This window comes from Lissotriton helveticus, chromosome 5_1, assembly GCF_964261635.1.
Source record: "Lissotriton helveticus chromosome 5_1, aLisHel1.1, whole genome shotgun sequence".
Taxonomy (NCBI): domain Eukaryota; kingdom Metazoa; phylum Chordata; class Amphibia; order Caudata; family Salamandridae; genus Lissotriton; species Lissotriton helveticus.
The window spans coordinates 521,798,413-521,821,394 of record NC_136065.1 but is presented as its reverse complement, the minus strand read 5'-3'; the positions used below and the strand labels follow the sequence as shown (position 1 = coordinate 521,821,394).

At 43.5% G+C, this 22,982-nt stretch overlaps 1 protein-coding gene across 2 annotated transcripts in view; it reads right to left on the bottom strand.

Moving 5' to 3' along the window:
* LOC144754714 (uncharacterized) overlaps positions 1-22,982 on the bottom strand; it is a 520,145-nt gene that overhangs the window by 71,665 nt on the left and 425,498 nt on the right. For both annotated transcript variants that reach the window (XM_078642863.1, XM_078642864.1), the window contains one exon: positions 9,310-9,447. In XM_078642863.1, the coding sequence (XP_078498989.1) occupies positions 9,310-9,447 (138 nt within the window). The remainder of the gene's footprint in view (positions 1-9,309; positions 9,448-22,982) is intronic.

Here is a 22,982-nt window from a genome sequence, read left to right as displayed (position 1 = left end):
TGCCATAACTGTAGCCAAACTGTTACTGAAAGAGTTGATACCTAGGTTCGGGGTTCCAGTCATGATTGAATCAGATAGAGGCGGACATTTTCAGAATGAGATACTGGCTCAGCTCTGTAAAGCATTTGGAATTACACAAAAGCTGCACTGTGCACATCGTCCAGAGGCTTCTGGAGTAGTAAAACAAATAAATGGCACTATAAAATCGAGATTAGCAAAAATGTGTGACTCTACTGGCATGAATTGGATTACTGCTTTGCCTCTTGTTCTGATGGGACTCAAAAGTATTCCAGATCGGAAAACAGGCCTGAGCCCCCATGAAATCCTAATGGGAAGAGTGATGAGACAAGCATGGGTATCAGGATACAAACTGTTAAGCATTTCTGATGATTTGGTACTTGAATACTGCAAGCAACTGGGTGACCAAGTGCGTTCTATCTCTCGCCAGATTGGGGAAGACGCCGTCGCCAACCCGACAACTCCAGTTCACAAATTGGTTTCTGGTGACTGGGTTAGAATCAAGAAGCATACTCGTTCGAGTTGCCTTGAACCAAGGTGGGGAGAAAAACGCCAAATAATACTGGTGACCACGACAGCAGTGAAGTGTGCAGGCGTTCCCAAGTGGATCCATGCCAGCCATACACAGAAAGTAGTTCCAGACGAGGAACCTGGAGCTGAAGGTTGTCCAGCTGAGGGGTCTGCAGATGTTGGTCCTGAAGTAGCTGATGACGAACAACCGAGCACCAGCCAAGATGATTGGATACCCATAATCGATTTAACTGAAGACCCAATAAGAACAAGAGAGCGAACCCAAGAAGATAGAGAGTGGCATAGAGAGGAAGAGATAGGCACAGGCGAAGACCCTCAGATCATTGAGATTCACATCAAATCTGAGGACGAAGAGGGAGGTCAGACAGGGACGGAACAAGTGATCGATACTCCTCCACTGACTCCTGAAATTGAAAAGGGACAGACTAGAACTAGTACAAAAGTTCGAGCAGAAGAAAATAAAGAGATCGAAGTGCTTGAACAGGATCAGATAGAACTAGAAGAACGTGTTCAGGACACCGAAACAGAGACATTCGAAAGCCAAAATCAAAATTCACCTGAACCAGGCCAGCTTAGTAACCAGGCAGAAGAAATAGATACAAGACCTGGGATTAGTCAGATAGGAAGGGAAGAGACAGAGACAGGAGTGCCACAAACAAACGAAAATAAAAGAGCATTAGAAGAAAGCCAAAACACAGTGCCGACTAAAAGACTCAAGAAAAAGAAAAATATTGAACCAGGATTTATTAAGAAACTGAGACTGAGAATAAAAACAGTAGAAGAAAAATTTGCAGAAAGAAGGAAAAGTCCTCGAATTTCAGAACAAGCTGGAGAAAGCTCCAAAAGAAGGAGTGACCGAATAAAAAGACTGAACGAGAAATACCAAGATCCTGAATGGACATTTTTGATTTTGGAGGATTTCGAGGATCTTGATTTAACTGACGAAAGTGACGGAGAACCGATTGCTGATCAGTCTACAGAAGAGGAAGACAAATTAACCTGAAGTTGCACAAAGTAAGATAACTGTGCAAAGTCACAGAGAGGAGTTGAGAAATCTTCTTCTGAACGAAAAATGTCTGATTCAAACGTGAATGGAAGGCCTAGACGCAGTTGTTGCAAAACATGCTGCAAAGTATGTATATGTAGTATAGCTATAGTGATAATAATTTGGATAGGACTAACAGTTTTCATTCCTTTTATGGTAAGCAAAAATACTAATATTGACCCTACTCAGACTGTGACCACTGACACTGAAGAACTGACAACACGAAGTGTAGAAAGACGTGAAAAAGCACTCAGACAAACAAAACGAGACTTAGAAGCATCAGATGAGGAAGGACTACATTACCATGGAGTTAGAAACCAGACACAATTAAATGTTTTCGCTAATCTTTTAGTGCACTATGTAGAAACTATGGAAATAGAAGATTGCTATGTCTGCATGAAGCTACCTACTTCTGTAGCTGAAGGCGTGACTTATCATCACCTACCTCTGACTTATGGAATTTCCTGTAGCATTTTAGCTAGTTTATTTTACAAAAGAGGACCGTTACAGTACTACTATTCTAATTCTGACGTGATATTTTCTGAACTTCCTATACGTGGAAATCTGAATCCTGTACATACTAAAAGTGACATTACACGTTATATGGGAGAATATTTTCTGACTATAGGTACTATAGACTTAAATGAAGCACACAGAGACAACTTGACCTGTTCTTTACATGAACAAGAAAAAATATTTTTAAACATGGCAGAGAAGAGAAGGGAGAGTTTCCAAAGAAAGGCAAATGACAGGAGACAGAAAACTCCTAAATGGGCAGAAAATATGGAAGGCACCTCAAATCGTGGGAGTGGTCCTGCTCTGTTGCTGGATTTCGAAAGGAAAGGGAAACTTTGTCTTCATCGCGAGAAGACTAGTTATTATAATAACATTTTCATTGGTTCCAGTCAATATGAACACAATTACAAGGTAATTGGAGGTTGGGGTTTCAAAAATGGGTCAGAACCTGTGTTTCCCGGAATTTATTATATATGTGGAAACAAGGCTTATTTCAAATTGCCGGATCACTGGTATGGAAGCTGCTACTTTGGCATTGTTTTCCCAAAAATATACTATGTGAAAGAAATTGCTGGAAGCAATGAAAACACTAATGGCTTAGTGCGTAGTAGAAGAGAAAGTGTAGGTGAAATAATGGGTAGTATTTTTAGTGCACTGATACCTGGAGTGGGAGTGGTTCTGAACACTCACAGAATTTGCAAATTATCCACAATAGTGGATGTGTTGTCTACTGACACAGCTCATGGATTCCTGCTGGTCAATACCGAAATGGTTGCGATCAGGTCAATGGTTTTGCAGAACAGACTTGGGGATTGATAGAGCAAGAATTTGCATGTTACGCAACTTGCTTGAGTCATGAACCTCGAATCTGTCATAACCCGGTAACAAAACCGTATGTTGTACTAAAATTCCTTTATTTTTGCTATATTCATGTATCTTAGGGATGCTTGCCTATGTGTTTTACTAATACGATTAATTTATGTTTCTAAAAATGGCCGCCATTTAGAATACTGCTTCTGCGCATGCGTTAGGCATACTCACGTGACGTGACGTAATTGTGATTTGGAGGGAAAGGGTGCGCATGCGTAATAGCCACAAGATGGATGCTGTGTAATAACATGGTGAAGCTTGTGCAGATGCTCTCGTGTTATTGTGTATTGCACTAAACCATAACTGCATAGTATATTTTTATAGTGATAAAACATAAGTACTCAATCATGTTATGTAGTTTAGTCATTTATTTCTATGTTTTAATTTGTTTTTGCTTACTTTTCATGTACCGTGATAAACGGGAGGTCCGAATGGGTCGAAAGCCATCTTGAAGGTCTCTTCTGCGCATGACCGCGCAGCCCAGGGAGCAATAGCCTTGAGCGGTGGAACTCAGCCAGCTGGCAGCCACAGACAAGATGCTCCTGAGAAAACCACCTCTGACCCAGGAGGATGGAGAAATTGTGTTCCTAACTTGTTACATTGTACATTCTCCATTGTGTTCTGTGTTACTTGCCTGTGGGAAACCTAAACTGGCTAGGCGGTACCCTAGAATGTAAATCAGGCCTTAAAAAAGTCTGTTCCGATTGGTGTGTTAACCTAGCCTACTTTGGGACCAATCGAAATTGGGGATTCTGACACTTTGCAACATTGGGGGGTGGTACACTGACCCGAAAAGAGTATATCTAGCCTAGGTTTAGCTATAGAATTTGTCCGACTTGTCTGAATAGCTGACCTGTCACTGACCCAACGCACTCAATAGGTGACTGAATACAGAGGTGCTGCGGAGCACTCTGTCCGAATTTGACCATAGACTTTTAAAGGTTTTACTAAACCTTAAGTGCTGGCGGAGCACTTTGCTGGGGAGTTCGCTAACCCAATCGGGGTTCTGACTGATAGCTGCAGAGAGGGTGGAGCGCAGGCGTTGCTTCGAACTGCGGGTACTGGTCGTGCCTTGGTGGTCCTGTCCTGATCCTAATCTGGGTTTCCTGTCCTGTCCTGGGGTGTCCATTCTGCACCTGCTGTCCCATTGATGACTGCTATTCCTTGGGGTATTTCCTGTCCTTGACTGATCCGTGGCCAGGGTTGGTTTTCACACCATTCTAGGTAAATATATAGATAGGGCTGAAACTATATACTGCACCTTTCTATTTTTCTGTCTTTGCTTCAATAAAGACATACCTTTGCACACGTCATATTTTCCATGCTTTTTGCAAAATCTACCCTATGAAAACCTATTGAATTGAATTTTCATAGCATGTTCCTATGTTACCCTACCTTTTAGAGTACATTATTTCCATATTGTCTATGGATTATAAATGTGGTTGATAATTTCCTCCTGAACTCCGATTTTTGAAGTAACGTTATTAGAATTATAGAGTGTTTCTCTTCCCACCCTTTTTGATAGACGGATAGGATTCCTAATTTCTACCCATTTTCATGAAGTACGTTCCAATAGTATAATTCTAGTACATGCAAATAGTTTGCTCATTTATAGATGTCTATTCTTGAGTTTCAGTTTAAGACCACTTAGCGTGTTTCCTGTTACTCCAGTTACAAACTTCAATGATTACCCTTACATTGTTTCTTTATGGTTATGTTATTTTCGTTATCCTGATTATCGACTGTCTTTTGACTGTAAACCTTATGATTTCCGAAACTGATTTCTAGATAAAATTCTTAAAACTTCCCAGTTGTCCGTGGTCATTTGATGAATATCAAAGGTATTTAAGTTGGATTTTGTATTTTGCCTGCCTTTCTTCACAGCTAGCTCCCTGATCCATTGTGGTCATAGGTACCCGTAACGGTGGATGGTAAGTCGGGTACACTAGAATACAACAGGAAGGAATCAGGGTGCTGATGGTAGATTGTGAGGTCGCCTGATTAATGTATATGGTGAATTGAAATTTATGGGCCCGAAAGCTATATGGTGAAATTATTTGGTCAGGTGACCCCCGATCTCTATCAGTTCTTTATCCAGTATATAAAGCAGAGATGGCTAGGTTCTTCTTTGGCTATGGGGCGGAGCCCACCCAATTTCCTGCATCATAAACTCACTCATTTTTTAATTTCCATTATAGTCATATAATAGTATTATATAACGTGATGTACATATATTATGTAATGGCATAGTCATATAATATAATAGTAATTTGAGAAATAGTAAAGCTTTGCTGACTGGCAGTTTCTGACTCTTGCTTGAGCGAGAGCGTCCGAGAATCAGGCACTTTTCACTGGCACATATGCAAGTGCCCATGGGCCATCCTTCGTAATTTTGCTGACTAAACCAGGGCTTACCATAAACCAGCCCAAGCCTGCCATTTTGATGGCCGCCTCTCCACAATCCTAGATGACGCTTTAAAGTAGCCTCTGACACTGTACCTTTTAGCCCGAGGATCCCTATCAATTCTTCAGGCTTCCTATTTAGAAATCCCCGGACGGACAGTCTGTAACCATATGACCTGGCATCATCAGTGTCATGAGCTCTGATGACGGCAACGTCGGGTCACAAGTAGCAAACAGCTGTGCATGCACAGTGTATCAGTTTAAACAAGTACCTGGTTTCACTTTCTCCTTGCTGCTGCTGTGCCTCTCATTTGACAAGATCTGCAGACAGGATACACCAGGGAGAAATGGTCCTGAGAAGACTGCCTGTGCCTCATTCCATCTCAGGTAACCAGGCTCCCAGTGCACTGAATTCTGGGCAAGTATTATGCCTTACCAGTGCCAAATAGCACCAGCCGCCACTGATATAAAAATGCAAAAATAAGGTTTTACAGCCAAATGTGTGTGATAGAAAACTCAAAAAGTAAAACTTTCCTAAATGTTTTGTTTACTGCAATTTTTTATTTTTTTTAGTTCTCCAAAAGCACTGGATAAAGTTATGTCTCCGAGTTTGATCCCCTGAGGAAACGTACTCTTGTGAAGTGCCTTTGAGGGTATTGGAAGCGTTTGACCTGCTTCTAAACCTTCCCTTTAACTTGTGTACAAGCTGATCTGCTCCTAATTTGCAGAATACGCTTCCCATAAATTATTGAGGAAGGATGTGAAATTGTTTCAATTCACTCAGAAGCTTCACATATTAGAAGCATGTGATAATTTGAACTGCCAAAAATGCTTAAGAAGACTTATGCTCATGTTGTGACCACTACCAGGGGCGGCCTTAGGCATGTGCAAACTGTGCACCTGCACAGGGCCACCACACCAATATATATCCTTAATGTAATAATCCTCTGAGGATGGATACATATTTGCGTGGCAGCCCCTGGCAGGGATTTGACGGCCTCCGGCTCTGTTCCACTTCCAAACACCCTGACCCCCCCCCCCCTCTTCACTGGCCTCCGCACTCCGCCCCGCCCGGACCACCTCTTCCGGGGCCCCCTACCTACGCTCCCTGCCCAGGGCCGCCATGAACCTAGAGCCGCCCCTGCCACTACCTGTGCTGGTGCTCACTGTCCTTTGGGCATGTTGATGCCAGGGATACCCATGACTTAAGTGTTAAATTGCAGAACCTGAGATACATTTTAAAGACAGGGATGAAAGAACTTACTGTGGGATCCCTCTCACATGGACTTAAGTAGCTGTGTCCGTCGCCTTCCCAGGCCTGCTGGATCATAATGCCAAACAAAGAACAATAAATGATTTTACTACAGAGCATCTCGCTCATGTTAGGGTGCCCATGTACCTATGAAGAATAATCATTTTATTGACAAATGTGATTACCTGTAAGTAAGGGTGATGTTCCAGTTGGACATCATCACTATTTTGACTCTAGATAGATCCACTGCAGGAAAAGGACTGTAGTAACGGTGAGATAAAACACTTGTTATGGACATGAAGCAAACACAAATTGTCTGTGACCTGAAGGGGACATTAACAGTGCATCTCAAATCTCTACCTTGGCCATATCTTGATGTTAGCATAGACTAAGTTGAATCTGAAATAAATAGTTTAGGTCCCAAATATATCCTCTCATAAAATCATATTTGTATAAATGAAGCTATGTCAGTATGTCGAATTCCCAAATCTTTAAAACAACTGCATGCCAAAAATACTGTATCCTCAATTATTAAATCCAACAGAGTAATACTTTTGGTCAGGATATTCATGCCAGACAATATTTTGACAATTATATTCTGTTATGTTAATAATACTTGCTAAAGCACATATTCACCAACAGTTTCTTGGCGCTATAAGACTAAGGTAACGAAAAGGAAGCAAAAAGTCTGACAACACATAAAGGCCTTTCTAAGAGACAAAGAACTTCCAAAAAGTTAAACTAGTATGTAAAAGCCTGACGAAAATAGCAGGTTTTAAGCTTAAGGTCAGATATCGTTTTTTTTAGACTCAAGTAATCTGGTAGAGGGTTCCGCAGCAAGGGCGCTGATCTGAGTAACTTTGGCCTTCCATACGTTGCTTTGTATATCTCGGAACCTGAAGAAAAGTAGGGGCTGGAATGGAATATTTGAATCTGCGTGAGGGAATGCATTTAAATAGTGATTCATAAGGAATCGCTATTACAGACTCGCAAAACGGAATTCATGTAAGAATCGCAATATTTATTGCGATTCCCACTGATTCCATAGGAATGAATGGGGAGTTATTCCTTATTTGCGATTAGCAATTAGCTAATCGCAAATAAGATTGCGATTTCAAGGGTGCCAGGGTTTCCAAAGGACACCCTGTAGCACCCCTGAAATGTAAATTTACACAGGTGTTGCGCACACACATGTCCAAAGGACATGTGTGTGTGTAACATGCAATTGAGAAAAATGCACTAAAGTGCTTTTTTCCATTTTTTCGCTATTTACCACGAAGTCAGACTTCGTGGTAAATAGCGACCAAAAATTGCGATTTCGCAATGTAGAAATGGTTAATGAATTGCATTTAAGGAATCTCAAATAGAGATTCCTTAAATGCATTTCCTCGCAAATGTGCGAATTCTTTAATAGCGATTTTTGCATTTGGGATGATGAATCCCAAATGCAAAAATTGCACTCGCAATAGGGCCAGATTCTCAGAATCTGGCCCTTTGCGAGCGCAATTTCCTTTCATGAATCTAGCTGATGGTAACTTTCAGCCTGATTCATCAAAGACCCGTTTTGCGAGTCTATGATAGCGATTCATAAGGAATCGCTATTACAGACTTGCAAAACGGGATTCATGTAGGAATCGCAAAAAGAATTGCGATTCCTACACATTCCTTATTTGCGATTTGCAAATTGCTAATCGCAAATAGGGAATAACTCCCCATTCATTCCTATGGGCCAAAAGGCCCATAGGAATGAATGGGGAGTATTCCTTATTTGCGATTAGCAATTAGCTAATCGCAAATAAGATAGCGATTTAAAGGGTGCCAGGGGTGTCCAAAGGACACCCTGTAGCACCCCTTAAATGCAAATTGAAACAGGTGTTGCGCACACACATGTCCAAAGGACATGTGTGTGTGCAACATGCAACTTAGAAAAATGCTTTTAAAAGCATTTTTCTAAGTTTTCGCTATTTACCACGAGGTTTGACCTCGCGGTAAATAGCGGGCCGAAATTGCGAATTCGCAATTTTTAAATGGATGATGAATTGCATTTAAGGAATCTCAAATAGAGATTCCTTAAATGTAATTCCTCGCAAAATAGCGAAATCGCTATTACCGATTTTTGCATTTGGGATGATGAATCCCAAATGCAAAAATAGCGCTCGCAAAGGGCCAGATTCTCAGAATCTGGCCCTTTGCGAGCCGATTTCGGCTTGATGAATCAGACTGTAACTTTCTTGAGAAACGGCGAGTCGCATCTTGCAGAGTTTTAAATATAGTGCAGTAGAGTAGATTTTAAACGGAAACCCTTTACCTAGTAGGTAACCAATGTTTTAGAGTAGATGTTATATGCAATTTAGTGCAATTAATGTGTTTTTCATACATACCTTGCAATGGGTTTCCACTACAGCTACATGCAATTCAAACCAAGGCAATGTTGATGCCATCAATAGCCTACACTGATTAGCGAAATTTCAGACAGGGCAACAGCCCTAGATGTTGTGCACTAGGGAACCACCTCATTGTTGATGGTTTATGGTCTGAGCTAAGCCTACAAAACACAAACATCCGATAGACACCATTGCTTATTTATAACTGTTGAGGAGCTTTGTTGGGCATAACCCCAGAAAATAATCCCAGCTTGTGACATCTTTTTCTGCGCGTGTCCAGTGTGTGTTACCTTCTGGTCTGTGTTTCTTCTTCGTTCCGAAGAGCTGCCTCGACTGTTGCTTTCGTCAAAACTCTCCTTCTGGATATCAGGCTCTTCAGATCTCCGATGGGACTCTAGCTCCTGGCGCTGTATGTACTTGGCAATTTCCTGGAAAAGTAGCAGATAAATTAAAGGGTGATAAAAAGGGAGCACGTCCAACAGTGAAAGAAATTATACCATTTGGCTTCATACAAACATTCTACAGTAGACTTTAGAGTTCCCTATGATCAGTGCAAAATCTGGAAGCCAATTTCCTTGCCATGTCCCTCACTGATTGACCCAGCTTGACACTGCCCAGGAAATGGCTAACATCAATGAACAATTAACTAGCGTTTTGGTATTATTCATATTGGCTTCCCATTCCATTTATATTTTAGTGTGGTTTCAATGCTGACCTGCACCGATTGCGTTTATTGATCCCGACAGACGTTTCAGAAAGGACATAACACTGAAATGCCCCTAAAAGTTAATTCAAAATGCCTAGGGCCTCATTTATGAGGCCTTGCTTCAGTTTTGCGCTTCCGATGCGTCACTTTTTGTGACGCATCGGCGGCGTAAAACATGCCTCCTGTTGCCTCCTGTTGCGCACTATTTACAAAGTGACTCATCTAAGCAGCTGCGTCACTTTGTAAACCCCTGCGCTACATTCTACCTGCGTCAGGTATAATGTATGCGGGGGGGCATCCCCCGCAAAAAGCCTCGCAGAAGTGACGCAGTGAAATCTATGAGATTTCACTGCTTCACTTCTAGGACGCCGTTTCGTCAAAATCTTGCGCCTGCCTCACAGCAGGCGTAAGACTGACACAAGCCCTTTCACATGGGGCTTGCCCCATGTGAAAGGACGCATTCCTGGAGTTGCGTCACTTTTGTGACACACTCCAGCAATGTGTCACATTTGCGCTTACCGATATGTCAGAAATACTGACGTATCTGTAACTCCTTGCGACATGATGCGTCTTACATTAAATATGACGCATCAGATATGTCGCAAAGAGTGCGCACTGAGAAGTGATGCATCGCTGCTTTCACGCAGCGAGGCGTCATTTCTCATAAATGAGGCCCCTAGTTTTTACCTTCAATAATTTCTAGCAAAATCTCATAAGAATTTCAAATTCCAACAGCAGTGCATCTTTAAATGCAAAATGTAATCGAAAGATCAAAAAATCTCAAAGTTTTTGCCATCAGTGAAATGCCGGTGGTAAGTGCCTGTGCAAAACAGGAGCCAGGTCAACTTCTACTGTCACTGTAGAGTACCAGTGCTGAAGAGGTTTCATTTATATACAGTAGTCTCTCAGCCAAGAAACACTCCTTTGTCACGCACAAATGTTCATTTAAAATCAAATGATAGAACACAGTATCAATAATCTTCATTACCCTCGAATCTCTGTCAGGCAATCCGTCAAGCTACTGCTACTGCATGGGGAAGCCCAAACCCCTCCACCCCCGAACAAAGCAGGGCAGTTAACAGGGGGATGGTAATGCAGGCTTCTTATCTAAGCCGCTAGGTTCTTCGGGGCACATCATCCTGCAGAAAGACTCATTTATAGTGTTAAAAACAACTCTGCCTGTTTATTAGGTCGAGCTGGTAAACTGCATCCGAAGGATGCAGGTGTCCAGCTGGAGACCTAATGTTGCCTGTCACTGGGGAAGGAGGACAAGAGGGTGTTACGAGCTTTTTTCCTGGATTTGTGTGCGCGAACGCGCCCGTTCCGTCCTGCGCCGCTCCGTGCACTTCCCTCCCATACTCCCAGCAAGTCAGCCTAACGCGCATGCATGCACACAGACACACACACGCGCGCACACGCACTTACACAGACACGCAGGCACCCAGACAGGCAACCCCCTCCCCCCCCCACAGTCACACACACACACGCATACACACAGACTCCAAGACACATACACGCACACTCACACACATACACAGCCCGCCGCCGCGCGCGCACACACACATGCCCCCCGAGCCCAGCAAATAACAAGGCGAAGCCCCACTCACCGGCTTCCTAGGTGCAGCGGCTCTCACCAGCAGCAGGACTCTTCCTCCCTTCTTCGGCACCGGGGCGCAGGGTAGGCTCCTGCCTGCTCTGGTGCTCCAAACAATCGCGGCTCTTCCGTGGGAGGCGGGGTAGGCTCCCGCCCTCCTACTTCCTGTTTCCGGTTGTCCCGGCCGGCCTGCCTGACTTCCTGGTCACAGGCCGGCGGCGCGAGCTTTCGACGGACTGCAGCTCTCGCGTTAATTTTGTAACCAGAGGCCCCAGAGAAGGCGGATGCATGGAGTTCCATGATGAGACTATTGTAAGAAGTATGTCATTTGAATAAAGTATTATCTTGTGGTTGCGGGCTGGAATGTCAATGCCTTGTATTTTGTCTGAGCAGCGTATTGCAATCTCGAGTGGTTCCAGGGCCAATATAAAGAGTAGTGTTGACAGTGGGCATCCTTGTCTCGTCCTGCAGCCGATGGTGATATTTTGTGATAAAAAAACTGTTACAGTTAACCACGGCTGCATTCCAAGTGCCCTGTACTGGCACTTCAGGATCTTGAAACAGAGAAGATATCTATCGGAACTACATCAAAATCCCCTGCGTGTTCATGTAGCACTCGAAATGTATTTTATTTGATGGAGAACAAGAATTCCCATGGCTGCAGCTTGCCACGCTGTACTTGGGCGTGTGTTGCGCCACCCGCGGCCTGCAGCATCTCCTGTGTGTCCGGCGGGGGCCGTGGGAGTCAGGATGTGTGTAGGCGGGCTGGTCTCTCGTGGACTCCACGCGCTCTCGATGCTGCCTGCCCCGGTCACGCGGGAGTACGTGGAGGCGCGTCAGGCCGGGTAGCTGTGGAGAGTCCAGTCATCTGTTTTCAAGTAAAGCAAGGTTTCAAGAAAACCACGGACGGAAGCACAGCCTGTCTTAAAGCTAACGTGATTGGCCGTTGGTACTGTGATCTGAAACATTACTCTCCAATCCCCGGCCTCCAATTCTCCCTCGCTCATTACTTTTGAGATTTTTTTATTACCCCATCTCTTCATTTTTTTTTTTTGTGGCGAAATGAATGTTTACTATAACTATAATGCAGAGGGATGTTTCCTGGCACACCGCGAGAAGCAGGAAGTCTCACAAGAAAACGTAATAGGGTGCTAGCTATCATTGGTGCAACAGGTGCAGTTACACCGGGCTTTGGTGTGTGACCGTGTGAGGCCCACTGCGCCTCAATCATGTTATTTTTACTAACCTGTAGGCGGCAAATGGAATCATTTGCTTGGTTTGTGTTACGGGCTGTGGCAGTGGCACCCTTTCTAAGCGTCTGAGAGGGGGTGGGATTGCAGGATGTTAAGAATATTGGGGACTTGTAGTGGTGCTGCATCGCCGATTTTTCTTTAATGGCTTGCATGTGGATAATTTACAACGAAGAGACCCTTTTTTTCACCAGTCCTGGAGTATGTACAGTGCCTGTAAGTACAAACTGCCTCGTGGCAGTTATCTTCGTGTGAACAATTTAGGATAATCCTATTGAGCGGCGTCTATATCTGATTGCATGTTTCACGCATTTGTAATTTGAACTACACTCTTCGCATAGGAACAGGTGGGGGAGAAGGCTGCGGTATACCAGAGGCTTTCCAGTGCATACATAAAGATAGCATGTTTTACAAAGTAAAGCACAGATATATCACAACATACATATCACCAGCATGGGAAGTACATTTGAAGGTACCTAAGTCGGGTGTCTTCTATGACCAACACCATCCCTAAAAATTGTTCCAGCAGCACTGGGGGGTTGGGTGTCCAGAAATCCAAACTGATACCGCCTTAAGATACCTTCAATTGTACTTCCCGTGCTGGTAATATCTATATGCAAATAAATAGTGGATACAAAGGGCGTTTGCACGACCCCTCTGTTAAGACTGGGGTGTGTATAAAGCCGATTCATTTTGTTTTTAAAAAAAATCAAACCCCCCTCTCTGAAGTTCAACAAAGTGTGACTTACTGGGACCTTCACCCAGCCTTGAACCGAATTTCAGACTTTATAAATGTTACTCTATGGGGCGTGATAGCGCCGGGGCCCTTCGCCCTCCTCCAGTAACGTGGTCCTTTCTTGTGTGAGTGTCTGTTTGCGGTTCCCATTGTCGCTGAAGATGGTAGCGGGGTATGGGGAATCAGCATTTTGCATAAAATATGCAGTCCTTTGGACCCGCCTGCCTCCCCCGTTCCACAGGGATCTGTTGTGAGAATGACTGCAGTTGTTAGGGACTGGGGGCGCCTTGCTCATTTATACCCGCCAGGCAGCTCACACGTGCAGCCCTCGCAGGGCCATGGCTGCGGATAAGCGTTCGGAAGAGGCTTCACTGAAGGTTTTCGGCTTGGTTATGCATATAGCTGCGTTTGTTGTGAAGTCGCCAATACTTGTGCGCTCCGGCCAGGCAGGTTACTCTGTAGGATGTCATAGAAAATGACGGTGATCATTTAAAATGAACATTCTGGCTGAGCTGAGTACATTATGCTGTCTGCTGCATCCACGCCGCATGTCCTAATAAGGAATTACAAACTCTCAGGACGTAGACTTGGAACGTTCTGAGTGATGTGCAAGAGAAGGGCGTGTAGGGTGTAGTCTGCTCTTTTGACCAAATTGCAAACCTTTTTAGGTCGAGCTGGTAAACTGCATCCGAAGGATGCAGGTGTCCAGCTGGAGACCTAATGTTGCCTGTCACGGGGGAAGGAGGACAAGAGGGTGTTACGAGCTTTTTTCCTGGATTTGTGTGCGCGAACGCGCACGTTCCGTCCTGCGCCGCGCCGTGCACTTCCCTCCCATACTCCCAGCAAGTCAGCCTAACGCGCATGCATGCACACAGACACACACACGCGCCCACACGCACTTACACTTACACAGACACGCAGGCACCCAGACAGGCAACCCCATCCCCCCCCACAGTCACACACACACACGCATACACACAGACTCCAAGACACATACACGCACGCTCACACACATACACAGCCCGCCGCTGCGCGCGCGCACACACACATGCCCCCCGCCCTCGCAGCCCAGCAAATAACAAGGCGAAGCCCCACTCACCGGCTTCCTAGGTGCAGCGGCTCTCACCAGCAGCAGGACTCTTCCTCCCTTCTTCGGCACCGGGGCGCAGGGTAGGCTCCTGCCTGCTCCGGTGCTCCAAACAATCGCGGCTCTTCCGTGGGAGGCGGGGTAGGCTCCCGCCCTCCTACTTCCTGTTTCCGGTTGTCCCGGCCGGCCTGCCTGACTTCCTGGTCGCAGGCCGGCGGCGCGAGCTTTGGACGGACTGCAGCACGCGCTCTCGCGAAGATTTCCCTGCCCTCGCAGTTGTTGTAAGGTAAGAGAAAACTGCAACGAATGCTTCACTTGGCTCCCTAATGCTTCTAAGCACTGTTCTGTTTTTGTGAAATACATTGTCTGGAAGTACGTTGTCTTTCCTCACAGAATCAATCTGTGCAACCATTCAACAACAACTGGTTCAAATATACGCTATCAATGTTTCAAGCTTTATTGCAAATGTCACAAAAAAATGTTAATATTTCACTTCTGTTCTTGGATTTTCGTCACAATAAAATACACTGAACATAATTTCACAAAAGTTCTTTAGAAAAGTTTAAGCTATTGCCATTATAAATTACAATAACTTTTATTTAAGTATTAGTTATTTAAAAAAATTAAACGCCATTGTTATTTGTAATATCAATACATCTAAGTCATGTAAATACAAAACATATTGCATTACAAATGCTATAGGTATCACATTTGCGAAAGTTATAACTATTAGCATTGTAAATGACAAAGATATTAATTTAGCTATTTAAAAAAAAAAAAAACATAAATAAAAACTTTGCCATTTACAATACCAATAGCTCAAACTTTCCTAATGCGAGACCTATTGCATTGCAAATGCTTGTTACTAAAGAGAAGACAAAACATGACCATCCCGCCATAAGGAGCCAGATGCAGGAGCTCTCAGGAGCTGCTGTGCTTTCCCTTTTTCTAGTGGATGTATTTTTTTAATAATTACAAGCAAATTGAGCTAGGTCCCGCAAAAACGTCTAGCAGGTCTGGAACAAAGTCAGAAGCCAGGATGTCCATTATACTGTGTAGAAAGTTCCATCCTGTGCCTACTGTAAATTTAAGTAACAGTGCTAAAGTAGTCTCCATGCTAAACTGAACCCTGCTAAGCATCAAGGGCCCAGACATACCAAGTGAAGGGCCCCATAGCAAGCAATGAGATCATTCCAATGGGGCCAGAACTGTTACCACTGGTCCCATGTGTATCAGTAGGTCTGCAAATTCACCCTGGCTTGGCTGGTTCCACCTGGCGACTCTTACTGTTGAAAGCAGCCAAAATCTCTGGGTGAAACTCTTGGGTACAACTATGAATTGCTGAGGAATAAGATGCAGAATTATCATTTCCCGGCATTTCCTAATTTCTCAGGGAAACCCCAAGGTACAACTTATTCCTGTTAACTCTGCCCACCAGAGTTACTGGTGCCCCCATATTAGACACTTTGGGGAAGGAAAGCTTTATGGTACACAATCCAGAGTGAGAATCTAAAATGGCAGTGGTCATGTTCATAATGGATGAACAGCTAGATAAAGACTAGTAAGAGCCTAAAAAATTTCAGATTTAACTACTCTAATATAACAGGACCTATGATGCACTGGTGACTTTATATTATACCAAGTGGATGGTTTCGGAAAGTGCTGAGATGCAGATATAAGAGCACAGATGTAGTCCTCTATATTTTATTTGCCAAGACTTTTATTGTGTCAAGCATGGATGAAAGTCTGTAACCCTCCATGCACTACACTGCATCTACATCATGTATTAATTATTTATCTAGAGAAATTTGTGAAAACAAACAAAATGCACATCAATGTGAATTAACATTGGGAGCCAGACAGACAATCAGAATGCTGAATTTGCAGGCTGTAACTACCATTATAGGCCCACTCAAGGACCGTTTAATGGCAGGCAGACTTCCTGCTGTTTCAGTGTGCTGGTGCGCCCTGAATTCCCTCTTTCCTTGACCATTAATTCAATTTTTAAGTCATCACTTGAAGAGAGTGGTATGCATGTTGCCCAAAGCTAACGGAAAGCTGTTCATTTTCAGTGTGACAGTCCTTCCTTTGTTTCTCGGTTTTCTGGTTAAAGAGAGACCTCTCTCACGTTAATGTTTCGCTATGTTGGCCTCAACTTTCACTTAACTCAAGGGAAGAAACAAGCCTGATCAAAGAGGATGAAACAATAACGAAAGGTTTGTTTATTTTTCTCTACTTCTGTGCAAACATGGCTTGTGCTTCCCATTGAGCCCCATGAACCTTTGCTTGCCCCTCATCCAATAGGGAGCCAAAGGCAGGTCTACAAAAGCAGGAACAACAAACGGCCATGACTCCGACCGGAAGACAGCAAAAGGCTTAAGGAAGTAATCTCATCACGTGATGCTAGGTGGTGTCTCCTAAACAGTCTAGCAGGGTAAAACAGACATGGTGACTGAGAGATCTGGAGGAAAGGACCTACAGTCTTCAAAAAAGAGGCTCTCCAATTATGGCATGGTTCAGCACCTGGACTGCTCTTTCCAACTTAGGGGCCGATTCCGATCTCGTTCGGAAGGGCTCCGAATCGTATGCGGGATTGCCTTAACCAATCTGGAGCCCTTGTTCCCAAACGCATCGTTCACAATTCCTAACGACCAAGTACGATGCCTTGAAAACCTTAGAGCTGACCGAATCGGTTCCTCAAGGCATTCGGAGAGATAGAGCCTTCTGGAGATGAATCGTACAGCTCTATGGACTAGGTTTTCCAAGCGAGGAAGTACGATGAATGATTCGGACATCCTTCACAAGTCTGTTTGCCCGTAACGAAAAAGCTGCCAGATTCAGTCTTTGGGAGCCCGTAGCAGGCCCTCCTTCACCCTTGGTCCTCTGAATCAGGCCCTTGGGGGTACCCATGGGTTACCTCTTCCCAACCATGCAGAGTGTGTCAGGCACCATGGGGTGACCGCCACAGGGTGCACGATTATCCCATCCACCCCTTTTCACAATGTGAGCCTATGTACACGTTCGGTACACAGGCTCCCATTGAAGTCAATGGGAGTCTGACCTCATCGTATCCGGATGCATTCAAATGCATCGTACTTGTTCTGTCATACTCCCCAGACCTGAGTCGTGCAGAAAGCATTCCGGACCCAATTTGATCCCAATGCTTTCAGAACGAGATCGGAACTGGGCCCTTAGTATTCAAATACTTCTTCTCTACAGCCCCGGTCAGAAGTTAGACTGAGCGAGTTTACCAACATTTAAGACTACTCCTCCAAAATCAATATAATTCGACACAGACGAGAAAAAAAAACTGCACAATGGAGATCAAAGCGATGGAATGGGTTGTTGATTTAGAAACACCAGTGTTGCAAAAGACTTTCTCAACAAAATGCTGTCTGTCTAGACTAACTCATCGAACACTAGTAGTTCCTTGATAAGTCCTTTTGGATGCATTCCAGAACCGGGGAATGGGGAAATAATGCCAGAACCTTTCCCCAAAATGTAATGAGCAGGGTTGTGGATTCAAGTGGAGGGAGTCTTACAGCCCACGGGTAAGCAACCTTTCCTCAAAAAAGATGAGAGCAGGCCAGGGAATATTTAAAACCATATCTCCCAATATTTAAGAAACTCTGAGAAAATAAAAACAAACTCTGTCAATTTCAAGTTAGATAAAAAAAGACAAATGGGTGGTAGTGAAATACAGAATGGAAAAAAGGGGAAGTCAACTATCTCTCCAAAATAGCACTCCGCTAAAAAGATAAAGGTAAAAAATACATCATGCAACAAGATCAGGAGAGAACATGGATTGTTTATGACAAGGAAATCAGATCATATGGATGGGTGGGATTAATACAAAAAGGAACATTCTTACTGATACAAGTCAAAATAGATAAGATAGTCCATACAAAGACAGAAAAGTATATTTCTAGGTCCCCTGCCTCTGTTTATGAAAAAAGGCCAGTCCTATCAAGCCATTTAGGAAGTCTGTTGCAACAGAGGAAGTCTTCATGGAGCCCTTTTGTCTGGTTTTGGACTTGACTGAGGAAAACAAAAGTAATAAGAAAAACACTTTCAATTTAAAAGTGCCGGGGATTTTAGCCTTGTCTAAGCATTAACACAAAAGTGATACTGCAAAGCATATTGCTTGTACACTAAATTTAAACCCACATAATTTGTGCAACATACAGTTAAAGAGGTATTCTTATACAGACCCCCCTGCTTTATGCGATTTCGCGAATCGTGATTTTTCCACAAAATTCTCTAAGGTGAACACAATTTCTTGCACCGGTACTGAAAAAACCCCACAGTGTTTGTTTCTTCTCAGTGGGGTGGCAGCGGGTCAGGCCTGAAGTCCTTCCAAAACGGTTTGTTCGCTTTAGTCTGCTGCAAAGTGGTCGAGCAGCGGGGGTTGGACATGACCATGCCTGGTGACATCAGCAAGAAAGGTAGGCTTGCCCTCATATTCATTCATGGTGTTTAAGGAGTGCATTCAGGCCTGGTCCTCACTGGACTATGCTCGTTAGCTTGCCACGAAGATGTGTGGGAAACTTATTTTTAAAATACTTATCTTAAACTTGCTCGTACTTGATTGGTGCTGACAAGAGAGGGTTGTCTGAAGCCTCCTGAATGTAAAAGATGCATATAATCCCAAGGACACTGTTTATAATACTTCTGTCTCAGAACATGATGCTCTGGTGAAGCACAAGGCAAGGTTTCAGGTAGGCGCTGAGAACAGTGTCTCCAAGCGTCGCAATGGGCCATTGGTTGTGTGGCATGCCGACGAGACTTGGCTTTAGCTAGTAGCACTTTGCATTCTGGGACTTGTGATTTTGTTATTGTGCATCTAAATGTAGGACTAAAAGCCAAAATACAGTGAGCTGTTGATAATAATGACCAGTTGAATATTTCTTAATGCAGTGATGCACGTGGCAAGTATATTTGCATTGTGAAGTGGAAAGAACTTTGTTTTACAGTGTGGTTCGTATATTAGACAGATAAACAATCATACAATTTGAGTGGAATGTAAGTTATTGTAAGAAGGTGTACAACTTAAAGTGTGGTTTGCACAAAATCACCTTGGCCTTTCCTTATGATCTTTGTCATATAACTGGGCATTACCGGGTCGGGGTGAATAACAACTACTCTGCAGAAAAGGCGGCAGTTCAAATACTTCTTAAGTTGGCCAGTGACATTGAATTAGAGGGTGAAAGAATAAACCTCTAAATTTAGTTCTATTTTATGCCTTTGATTGATCGGCACATTTAATTCAGTTAAGGCCTTGGCTGCTATTTTGGCAAATTGACACTTTATCCATATTTCAGCGCGTTAATATGCAGCCCTGTCTGGTGTGAGCATTTTCTTGCTATTCAGAGTTTGCTCTTAAGATAAGAACATTGAAGTGAGAAATAATGCGGTGTTTCTTGTATCATTTTGTGCCTAAAAAGTGAAGGGCCATTAAAGATAATGGGGTAATCCAGTAATCCTCAGAACCTGGGTATGATTGCAAAAAAAAAAAAACAATGGTTCTGTTGGGAGTTACGTATACTTAGTTTCTAATGTACTTAATACGGTTAAAGGATATTACATTAACCATGGAATGAAGCGAACACACTAACACACAACAATAAACAAAGTTCAGAGGATGAGTTCCTTTTTACTCTTTAGATTAATCAGTAAAAATATATATGGCTGTCCAAAAACAATAGAACAAGTGGTCTGTGAAGCAATTAGTAACTTATCGTTTTTAGTGACATGGTGCTGTACAAATATAACATATATAACAAATATTTACTGAGATGGACGGAATTTTACACAACCACAGCAGGGTATAGTATTTCCTTATTCTAGTTGCGGAATTGGGTGGACAAGTTGAATTAACAACGTTGACGTTTCGTTCCTAAGTTGTAGTGCAGATATCTATAGCGGGTCTTCATCAGGACAGGAAAGGATATGACAGCCTAGTATCAAAGAAGTGTAGTGATTTACTTCCTTGTGTCCTACTTGTGGAGGTGTCAGCCGACACCATTCATTCACTTTCAGGATCGTCTATTGCAGACACTTTTAGCTTTTCATCACCAGCCGCTGGGATAAATAGGGTTGGGCGCCGCCGTAGCGATCACCAGGGATTGAGAAGATCCAGCAGGAGCCGTCCTCGTCCGTCTGAAGCTTGCAAGAAATGACTGCATTGTGATTGGTCTGAGCGCCTTGACACATCGTTCAGCCACGGGCTAGAGGGGTGGGCATGTTCTCCATGCAGGCTGTAATGCAGCCGGCATGGAGAAGGGGAACGTGCGCATGACTGGTTTGGGCGGCCCGAGAGGGCCGGCCAAACAGTCATTGCGCACTTAGGAGTGGGCAAACCACTCCTCCCCTGCCCAAGCTACATGAGCAGAGCAGCCCTGCCCGGCCACAAAGCAGCAGGACACGTCCCAAAGCATGAAATGATGATAACTTAAAGTTATTATAATTTTATGTTTCTCTTCTTCACACTGCTTAAAAGCATGGGGGTGACGCTCATCCGCCATAGCGGAGGAGCCGCTTTCCCCATGGAGCTGATGTGGCTGCTTTGGACCAATTCTCCTTTCGAATCAGAGTGGCCTTTTAATTCGAATACGGCCAGTTAAAACACTTACCGACGTCGTCGGAACTGTGAAATCCATAATCTTTCCACAGATCTTTTAATTTTCACACAGAGATTTCAGCTGCTGAAGGAATCTGGGGAAATGAGGAATTACTGGGGGACTGAGATCCAGAACTACAAATTCCCTTTGTAAGTCCTTATTTTTAAGGGGATATCAGAGTACAAATTGTAATACCCAGGTTTTTTCCCATCCTCAGAGTTATCAATACTTTGAGGTATCAGTAATTCCGTGGATGGAAAAAATCCAGGCGATTTTCTGGGCCAACCATAATGAGTTCGATTTTCTGAACTTACATTGCATTTCCGCAAATAGTGTCACTAAACAGTATTAATATTATAACAAGTAAATGAAAAGGATGAAAGACCATCTGCGGTAAAATGAAAAAGAAGCATTCCCCAAGATTATTCATATACCAGAAAACGATCCTTTATTATGAAACTGCAGCATTATCAATAATTTAAGATTTGTTAATTTGTGATGAGCAATGGATGCTGGTCTGATGTAATAGCGTCACATGGATTTATGTTCAAATGCAGATAGTGCATAGCATCAGTCTTTTAGCTTACCCACAACCAATGGAAACATAGTATTCTGTTTTCTGACACTGATTGATTGAGGTGGTCAAAGAGAAGGCTCCTTTAACCTTTGACAGAAATCTAACTTTTTTTAAAGACCAAATATGAAGATGAGGAATGCGTACCAGCATGCAATCTAAAGACGCTAGTAGACTATATAACATTCATTTTTTCCCTTAACATTACATTTTCGAGAGCTGCATTTGTCCTTTTTCCTTCCCCTGTCTTTCCTAGTAAAAAAGGTTGTAACCTCGCCATACCAACCATCAATGTTCCTAATTTTCCTATTTATTTCCAGCTGTCCCATACACACACCTCTTCTGCTGTGTAAATATTAGAGGATCACATTTGTTTCCCTACTACATTATGGGACTGTCAGTGTAAGACTATAATCAATCAAACGGAAACTTTTGAGGTTTTTTATTTTGACCTTTCAGATGCTTTATTTTCTAAGGATTGAATCCATTACCTTCCACATAAGAAGTCAATCTTAAGTAAGGCAACTTTCAGCACAACATTGTCTGCCATAGATTTTCTACATTAACAGTCTTCTCTAGGAATACCCCACATCCCCAAATAACAGTGTACCATCCCATCCCTACAAAGGAATTATTGTAATTTGGCTAAACTGGTCAGTTATGGATCTATGCACATTACTGGTGTCAGAAATAATGGCACTTTAAACCCTATGAAAAAAGAACAGTCGATTGACAGAATGCTGAAACACTCACCTCCCAGTCAGAGATCTGAGCACAAATCTATAGTTTTTTTGAACACCACACCACTCCAGTTTGGACCCAGCCATGTGCAAATCAGCCATGACCCTTCTACCCATGGGACCAGTGCAGCCCGAACTGCAAGGCCAGGCCGGGCACTTCCTCGACTGGCAATAAGCATCCTAGGACCGGTTTCGCTGTATCCACCCCTATTTCGGCTACGATAGCTTGAATCCAGTGGCATGGCGAGCTGGGGGTGAGTGTTTGACAGCATTCAACATTACAGCCATCAATTGTTCTTTGTGCACCCCAAGTGGGACTGATATGCCCAGACATGGGTCCATTGCTCGCCATGCCACTGGATTCAAGCTATCCTGGCTGATGTTGGGTGATACCCAAAATCGGTACTAGGATTCTTGTTTCTGGTCCAGGGATGAGCTGGCATGGCAGTTTGGGTTGGACTATTCCCATGGGAAGCAGGGTCAAGACTGATTTGCATATGGCTGGGTCCAAACTGGAATGTCATGGGGAGCTAACAAGGATGGATTTAGGCCCAGATGTCTGACTGGGATTGAGCATTTTACATTATTCAGTATTCCATCCATCAATTGTTCTTTATGCAACTTTTAAGCACTATGGCAGACATGAGTTGAATTTT